The 9421-nt window shown below is 38.6% G+C and overlaps 1 protein-coding gene across 2 annotated transcripts in view; it reads left to right on the plus strand.

Moving 5' to 3' along the window:
* Positions 1-8768, plus strand: part of MORC4 (MORC family CW-type zinc finger 4) — a 65357-nt gene extending 56589 nt beyond the window's left edge. The window contains exons 13-15 of one of the 2 annotated variants that reach the window (XM_006774831.1): positions 6556-7243; positions 7928-8173; positions 8524-8747. In XM_006774831.1, coding sequence (XP_006774894.1) covers positions 6556-7243; positions 7928-8173; positions 8524-8604 — 1015 coding nt within the window. In that variant the 3' untranslated portion in view covers positions 8605-8747. Of the gene's footprint in view, positions 1-6555; positions 7244-7927; positions 8212-8523 lie in introns of both variants that reach the window. The other variant, XM_015571202.1, reaches the window with a different exon arrangement.
* The last annotated feature ends 653 nt before the right edge of the window (positions 8769-9421 follow it).

Here is a 9421-nt window from a genome sequence, read left to right on the forward strand (position 1 = left end):
AGAGAACATTTCTCTTAATGTAAATCATCCCTTTCTGTTCACTCATTCTGCATATATTTGAGTGTTTACTGTATGAAAGACAGTATTCTAAGGCAATGATGGAGTCAAAGATGAAAGAGCTTATGATAGTCAAAGTTTTATATGTAGTTATCCTCAATACATTCTAGGTTTCATGTACTACAAAATAAGGTCTAAAGTAGTCATAAACATATGTACAAAGAAGAGAATTGGTGGCTGTATTTTATTTATATATTTAGAAAGCCTTTGAGTAAGTTATATGTCAAAAGCTAATTATTTTGTGTTTAAGAGGATAACCAAAAAAATCCAAATTATATTGTAATAGTGGAAGGAAAGGAGAGACATTCTAGTATGTTTAAAGGAATATTTGAAACAACAAATATGAGATAGAAATAAAAGAACAATTTTTTCTAATGAATAAGTTGATTCAGGGGCCAGTATTCACATTTTAAAATAGATTCTTTGAGAGAGATTTCCAAAATGGAGAAATGAGGAGTGTAGTGGGCACATTCATCAACAAATAACCATTTAACTGGAAGAAGTTATTAAAACAAAACAATCATTCTAAGTTCCTGGAAATTGCCTTAGGGACATACAGATAATGGAGAAACATTTATTCAGGAAATTTATTAAATCTCAGAAAGAACAGCAAGAGTCTTTGGCATTTAGCCTGTTCCCATCCTCCTCCAAGCTATGTTTTATTAAAATTACTCTAGGAGCTCTAATACAGGTGGGTGTGGTCAAGAAGTTGGAGTCTTTATCTTCTCCTGGCTCCTACTCTACCACTATGGTTTTACTTGAGAGGGTCAGGCCTCTGACATTTCTCATATCCCCCAGTTCTGTCTTGCAGAAGCTCTATTCTGGACAGACCCAAGAAAGACTGGGTCTCTTCTCCTAGCTAGCTTTCTCTTCCCCCATCCAGCCCCAACTCATGGTGAAAGTACTCAAGGCATGGGCTATTACTCCTATCCCAGCTTGCTTGTAGGACAGGGGTTTATGCCAGAAGGAACAAACAAAAAACCATCCCAGCACCTGTTAATATAAAAAGATTTCACTCTTGGAGAAGTGGGCCACTTTCCTTATTCCCACCTTTTCCTTAGGGAGAGAGACAGGCCTTAAAGATGAAGAACTCCTTAGCTCTCCCTGCAAGAATGCACATTACCTATAACAGATCATGGAGAATTCCATTCCTAAGGGCATTATAAAAAATAAAGGAAATTATGGTAGAGAACAATTGAGAGGCTACTCATAGCTCCATAATACAAGTTACAATAAGCAAAAGAGTTGAACAATTAGATGTTTAGAAACAGAGAACCAAGGGAAAAAAGGTAGTTAAGAAGAGCTATCTTGGGGTCACAGTCAATCCTAGGGGTTAGGAAGACTATGCATAAGCACAAGGCTACACTCTTTGAAACAATCAGATCAGGACATAAGGTGTACATAAGCAGTCCCCAAGCCTCACACCAACCAAACAACAAAGAGCAGGAGCCTCAATGGCACTAGGGCCTTACACACAACTTTTAACCAACCACTGGCTGAACAATAAGGTACTCTGACCCAGGGGCAACTCCTAGGAAGCCAAGCTAAAAGTTAAATTGCACATACCCTCGGTAATCTGGAAGACTATGCACATGCTCAAGGCTGTGCCTTCTCAGTAATTATTGGATAGGGAAAATTCAAACTACTATACTACCTGGATGAAAGTTGGGTAAAAACATAAATTTCTTTAACTGTGATAACAGTTGCTAGGCCACACATACATCCAGTGAAAATCTTACTAGCTATCAGGGCTTAAGCACAACCTTTGACCAATAAGTGGACTATGCTGACCCAGGGGTGACTCCAAGGTTGTCAGGTAAAAGATAAAAATCAAGAAGAAATCTGAGCAGAATGCTGCAGGAGAAATAGATTTCATGGAGTCAGTTCAACCAAGTCACTAAATAAACAACCAAACAAACAAATAAACCATTCAGGGAGGTAGGATTAGTATCCAGAGTTGCTATACTATATTATCTTAAATATCCAGTTATCAACAAAAAAATTATGAAACATGCAAAGGAACAGGAAAGTGTGACATGAACATAGGGACAAAAGAAGCAGGCAATAGAAACTGCTCTTGACGAACCCAGTGTGACTCAGTGGTTGAGGGTTGACCAATGAACCAGGAGGTCATGGTTAGATTTCTGGTCAGGGCACATGCCTGGGTTGTGGGCTTGATTCCCAGTGGGGGTCATAAGGAGTCAGCAGATTGATGATTCTCTTTCTCTCTCTGAAATAAATAAAAACATTAAAAAAAAGAAAAAGAACCCAATGGAAATTCTGGAGGTGAAAATTATAATAACTAACATGAAAATTTTACTAAAAGGACTCAACAGCACATGAAATTTGGCAGAAGAATCGGCAAACTTGAAGATATATTAATTATAGATTATGCTAAGAACAGAGAGAAAAAATGAAAAAATGGACAGTCTCACAGAAATGTAGGACACCATTAAGTGCTTCAACATATGCAAAATAGGAGTACAAAAAGGAGATGAGGGGAGAAGTAGGAAAATAGTCAAGAAATAATGGTTGAAAACTCCCAAATTTTACTTAAATCTTTTAGCCTACACATCCAAAAAACTCAAATAATTAAAAATAGAATTCACAAAGATATTCACAGTCAGACATATCATAGTGAAAATATTGAAAGCCAAAGGCAAAGAGAAAATCTTGAAAGCAGAGAGAAAAAAGTACGCATCATGTACAAGAGAATCCTACTAAGAATAATACCAGACTTCTCATCAGAAACAATGGGGACCAGAAGGGAGTGGGATGACATATTCAAAGTACTGAAAGAAAAACTGTCAACCAAGAATCTTAAAAAGTATCTTAAGAAAATGAAGGTGTTATATACAGAACATTTCACCCCCAAACAGTGCAACTTATATTCTTTTCAAGTGCACATGGAATATAATCTAGGATAGAGCATATGTTAGACCATAAAACAAGCCTCAATAAGTTTAAAAGGATTGATATCATAAAAGGATATTCTCCAAATATAATGGAATTAAATTAGAAATCAACAATAGAAGAAAATTTGGAAAATTCACAAATTAAATAACACACTCCAAAAATAGCAAATGAGTAAAAGAGTAGATCACAAGAGGAATTTAAAAATATCTTGAGAAGATAAAAATGAAAACAAAATATCTCAACACTTATGGGATGATATTTCTATCCCTCTCTCCCTTACCCTCAGAGGGAAAATTATACAGGGTTATATTAAAATTAAAATAAGATCTCAAATTAACAACTTAAACTTCCACCTTAAGAAACTACACAGAGCAAGTTAAACCCAAATCAAGCAGAAAAAAGGAAATAAAATCAGAATGGAAATGAAATAGAGAATTGAAAAACAATAGAGAAAATCAGTGAAACCAAAAGTTGGTTCTTTGAAAAGAACAACAGAAATTAAGAAAACAATTGCATTTATAGTTTGAAAAATAAAATATTTAAGAATATATTTAACAAAGTGCAAGCAAAACTTTGTATAATGAAAACTACAAAATATTGTTGAATGAGGTTAAATAAGACCTAAATAAATGAAAAGCCATTTCATATTTGTAGATCAGATTTAATGCTGTTAAGATGATAATATTTCCCAAATTGAGCTACAGATTCAGTGCAGTCTCTCTCTCTTTTTTTTTTAAATCCTGACACTCAATTTAAAGATGAATGCCCTCCCCTTCTACAGCATCCTGAGCCAGGGCAGCTTGTGGGTATGATCACTGCTTGGTCCAAAACTGCTTGTACCGCTCCACATCAAAGTTGTCAAGAAGCTCTGGCTGCGCCTCCTCCTTCCCTCGGAGCTGGGCCTCACGTTTGCGGAACCGTGCCCGCCTCTCCTCTGGGGACAGGGCATCCAGGTCCACAGGCATCTGGAGAGGAAGGGAAGGCATGGACCAGAAAGTGTATGCCACTCCTCTCCCTTCAAAGCTTCTACTCTTTAAAGAAATTTCTGCTTGTTTACCCAGGAAGTGTTTCTTGCGCGCACTCCCTCACGCAGCGCTTACCTCAGTGCAGTCTCTTATCAAAGTATCAGCTGGCTTCTTTGCAGACAACACTGGAGGAAGGTGACAAAAAGAAGAAAGAACGTGCAAAAGAACTATGTAGTTGGAAAAGAATTCCTAGTATGTAAACTCAAAATTAATCTTTACTAAATGAGTGAATACAGGTTTAGAATAACAATTGATTCCTAGAGGGAAGAACCTTTACTTATAAAACTAATAAGTATTTACAGAGCCAATAAGTAAAATCCATTTATTTTTATCTCCTTCAAACAATACTTTCTTTTTTATTGGCTCTTACATGCAAAGTTTTTGTCCCCTCATTCCCATCTAGCACAGTTACTCAAGCTTCCTTCTGTCAAGGAGCTCATACTTTAGTAGGGAACCTGTGATATATACATACACACATGCACACATACTTGCACATACATGGTAAAAAGTGATAGATGTAAGAGAGGGCTAAAGTGCTATAGTAATTCAAAAGTACCATTTGAGCTAGACTTAGACATGCTCTAGGAATTCAGAAGTGGCATTTGAGCTGGCCTTAGACATGGAAGCAATGATTAAAGATTTCAAATATGGGAGTGACATAATTAGAGCAATACCTTACTTAGGAAGATTAATTTGGCAGTGGGTGATCTGGAGGTGAGAGAAGGGAGCTAGATAAAAATGAAAGATCGATTTTATACATATTGAGAGAGATATCAGTAGGACTTTCCGGGGAAAAATGTGTAACAGGCCTTTGGAAATCCAGTAGTGGAGATCAGGGCTTGTGGAATGACTTGGGAGTTACTGTTCAGAGGTTATAACCAAGAGACTGTATGAAATTACCAAAGGAAAAAATTGTAGGTATAGAAGAGATTTAAGGACAGAATACTTAGAAATTGGAAAATGAAGAAAAGGAGACGTATATAATACTCTTTGTAATACTTTAAGCAATAAAACAATTTAAAAAAAGAAATTGGTAAATGAAAATACAAACAAGGCAAGATGACTAGTTCTTTGATTATTTTAAATTAAATGAAAATACCTATAATGAAAGAAATCCATAGGACAGATATGGATTGCCTAATTTTTCATTGCCTAAAATTGCTTTACTAGAGAATGACATATATTGTGTAATTGGAAGTTTTGTTCTCCTTAAATAAAATACCAGCCAAAGATTATTCAAGGTAAAAAAAAAAAGAAATTGGAAAATGAAGAGAAGGAAGAAAATTTTTGACATTCATTGCCTTTCATAAAACTTTGTTTTCTGGTATCATTTACTCTTTTTTTGTACTTACAAACTGATTGTTTCACTATCTTCCTCAGTACTATAGCTAAATGGACAATCTGCAGTGGCCCTAAAATGCATTTAAAGATGGATACATTTGTTTTTACATAGCCCCTAAATGCTTTTGCTTTCCCACTAAGACTGACACAAGAAGATCTATTAAAATGGCAGACCAGTTTTATTTCTGGTGAACACTAGTTTTGAAGAACATTCGGGGTGTTACAAGAGCTAAGGCTTGAGATATCTTATAGATGTTCTCAGAAATTGCAGAGAAATACAAGCAGCCTTGAAATACTATGACTTGACTCTCATTGAAAATTTGAAAGTCGATCTTTACCTTGAAATTTCCTGGTTTTCTGCAGGGACAGCAGAAGAGTTATAAGGATAAAAATAGGGGTCCATCCTGCCGCATGACATAAAATTATCTATGGATTTCATTGGTGCCAGTTGTTTGTTCCTTCAACCTTTAGAGCATATAGCAGCCAGAAATGGAAGGTGATTGAGGTCACCATCCTGGGAGTGCCTGTTTACCCCAACAAGGGGATTCTTCTGCAATAGGGAAAAATGACTTGAATTGGCTGTTTCAGTTTCTTTGTTTATGACCAGGGCCCTATGTTTCAATTAACTTTTACAAGTGAATAATGGGCAATAGCCACAATCCAGTTGGCTGGTAAAGGAATTGTATGGTGTTCATTGCAATATAAAAAATGTGCGTAAGTCTTTGATACTGGAAGGTTTTTGTGACCCTTTAAAATTAACAAGCTGGCTCGGTTCTCCTCCACATACTCCCTAAGCTTTTTATGGCCTTTTTTATTTTCTTTATATATTTTTTTTTACCCATTCTCATATTAAAGGATTTTGCATGCGTATTTTTTTGTTGTTTTCCTTCCTTGTATTGCATTTCTGAAACTTCTAAGTCAGGCTGGTTTTAATCCTATTTTCAGAATTCTTACCAAGGTCAACCTGGTCCTGTTATATCCAGATGCTGACTCTTCATATCTTTTGATTTCATCTCTCTCTTAAGACCAATTACTATCTCAGCAATCTACATAAGTGAAGGGGTAGGGGTTTGGGGGTAAACTTGTATTGCTAACCTGAAATGAGCTGTGGCTAACAGCTAGAGTCAGTTTTAATATGGGAAATTTGAAGAGGGGCTCTATAAGATAAGAATATATTTAGCCTATATTTTGACTGCTTAATTTCCTCTTGTTACAGTAAGTACAAATGGATCCTAGGTGAGGAACCTGTGGAGAAACGAAGAAGGCTCCAGAATGAGATGACAACACCTCTAGATTATTCCATGCCTGGCTCTTATAGGAGGGTAGAGGCAGCTGTTGCCTACCCAGAAGGAGAGAACAGCCATGATAAATCCAGTTCTGAGAGAAGCACACCACCATATCTTTCCCCAGAATACCCAGATGCAAGCAAAAGTACCAGTCAAAGTAGGGAGGCTTCAGTTCTGTATTCGGGAGCCCAAGAACATCAGGGATCCCTGCTCCCTGAAGAATTAGAAGATCAGATGCCAAGATTGGTAGCAGAAGAATCTAACAGAGGTACCACAAACATAAACAAAGAAGAAGTAAACAAGGGACCTTTTGTAGCTGTTGTTGGTGTTGCAAAAGGCGTTCGAGATTCAGGAGCTCCCATTCAACTGATCCCTTTTAACCGAGAGGAGCTTGCCGAGAGAAGAAAAGCAGCTGAATCCTGGAACCCAATGCCTTATCCTACTGTGGCTTCTGCTACAAGTCCTTCTGCAGCCACTGGGGAGAAAGGAAAAGGCTATGAGGAAAGTGGAGGTCATAATACACCAAAGTTGAAGAACCAAAGAGAGTTGGAAGAACTGAAAAGAACCACAGAAAAATTGGAACGTGTTCTAGCGGAAAGGAATCTGTTCCAGCAAAAGGTTAGGGCACGCCGAAACCGGTTTGGCTCAGTGGATAGAACGCCGGCCTGCGGACTGAAAGGTCCCAGGTTCGATTCCGGTCAAGGGCATGTACCTGGGTTGCGGGCACATCCCCAGTAGGAGATGTGCAGGAGGCAGCTGATCGATGTTTCTATCTCTCTCCCTTCCTCTCTGTAAAAAATCAATAAAATATATTTTTTTAAAAAAGGTTAGGGCAGCACCTTACCACTAGGAATAAAAGATACAGTGGGGCCTTGACTTACGAGTGTCCTGACTAACGAGTTTTTTGAGATACCAGCTGTCTCTCGGCCGATTTTTTGCATTGAGTTGATCGAGTAATTTGAGTTAATGAGCTCCTTAACACGCTCCTTAACAAGCTCGGTCTCGGAACGAATTAAACTCGTAAGTCAAGGCCCCACTGTAATTGAAACCAAGGGACCTGAGAGTTGGAGCTCTGATGAATTCATATTCTGAGGCCTTTAAACATAATAAGCCATTGAATTATTCTGTGGTATGTTTCAGATTGGGTGAACCCTAATGGGCTTCCCTCGTATATTTTGTGATTGAAAAGGTCCATAAGTAGAGGAATATGTACAGAGGAATCACTAAGTGAATATATTAGGGACAATTTTTGCCACTCTTGTAGCATGTGGAGTCATTGAATTTCTGTTTCTTGGACTGTAGGTGGAGGAGCTGGAACAGGAGAGGAATCACTGGCATTCTGAATTCAAGAAAGTTCAACATGAATTGGTGACCTACAGTACCCAGGAAACGGAAGGCTTATATTGGAGCAAAAAACACATGGGTTATCGCCAAGCTGAATTCCAGATTCTGAAAGCTGAGCTGGAAAGAACCAAAGAGGAAAAGCAAGAACTAAAAGAGAAACTGAAGGAGACAGAGACACACCTGGAAGTGCTGCAGAAGGCTCAGGTCTCCTACCGGACCCCAGAGGGAGATGACCTAGAAAGGTTAATTACTAGGGTTTAGTTATCAGCTTGTGAGTGCTAATGGGAAGCATCCCTTAGGACCCCAGTTACTGGTCATAAATAAGGGAGGAAGTCTGAATCAATTCATAGGCCACCAAGGACTGAGGAATTACTTCTTAGAGAGCTGCAGCCAGTCTCCCTGTGCTTGGTGGCATTGTGCTTTCTTCTTTCTTTGTAGCTAATGGAAACATAATTGTTGAGAAATGTAGGCCCATTTTTAAGGAGCTTCATTTTGTTCTGTTGGCTAATGACTTCATGTCATCTCTTCTCCTGCCCCCTCACTCCATCATACAGGGCTTTGGCAAAGCTTACGCGGCTGCGTATCCACGTCAGCTATCTCCTTACTTCTGTCCTCCCTCACTTGGAGCTTCGTGAGATCGGGTTTGACTCAGAACAAGTGGATGGGATCCTGTATACGGTGCTGGAGGCAAATCACATACTGGATTGAACACTAGACTATATGCTCTATCTACCCCTTTCTCATCTCTCTTTCATCTCCCTCTCCTCTTCTCTTCTCTTCTCTTCTCTTCTCTTCTCTTCTCTTCTCTTCTCTTCTCTTCTCTTCTCTTCTCCCCACCCCTCCCCTCCCTTCCTCTTTCCTCCACTTTCCTCCCCTTTCCTTTACTCTCCTCCCCTCCCTTTCCCTCCCCTCCCCTCTGCTCTCCTCCCCTCCCCTCTGCTCTCCTCCCTTCTCCTCTCTTCTCTGCTCTCCTCTCCTCTCCTCTCTCCCTTCCTTCTTCCCTACCCCACTTCTTTCTCATGCCTTTATGCCTTATTTAGATAATCTTTGAGTAAATCCTCACTCTTAATCAGTCTGCTGCTTATTCACTTTGGTCTGAGGAAAAAGGCTATTTCAATAGGCTTTCAAGACTTTCAGGAACAGCAAAGCAATAGTCATCAACCAGGTGACCTGAAAGCTTTAACTTTCATGACTTGGCCTATTTTATATCCTTTCTGAAGTGGTTTGTATTCATTTAGGTTAAATCAGTCAACAAATATTGAGTCCAATGTACTAGGTGTTTTGGGATAAATTATCAAGTGTAACTCATGGATTCAGTCTTCAAGGATCTAACAATCCAATTGGAAACACAAGACACACACCAAGTTAACTAACTGGTACAAGAGAGTAGTATAAGCATTATAGGGAAGGTCTGGAGGAGGAAGTTTAAGGAAAGAGTCACATCAGAAATGG

This window comes from Myotis davidii, unplaced genomic scaffold (genome assembly GCF_000327345.1).
Source record: "Myotis davidii unplaced genomic scaffold, ASM32734v1 scaffold528, whole genome shotgun sequence".
Taxonomy (NCBI): Eukaryota; Metazoa; Chordata; class Mammalia; order Chiroptera; family Vespertilionidae; genus Myotis; species Myotis davidii.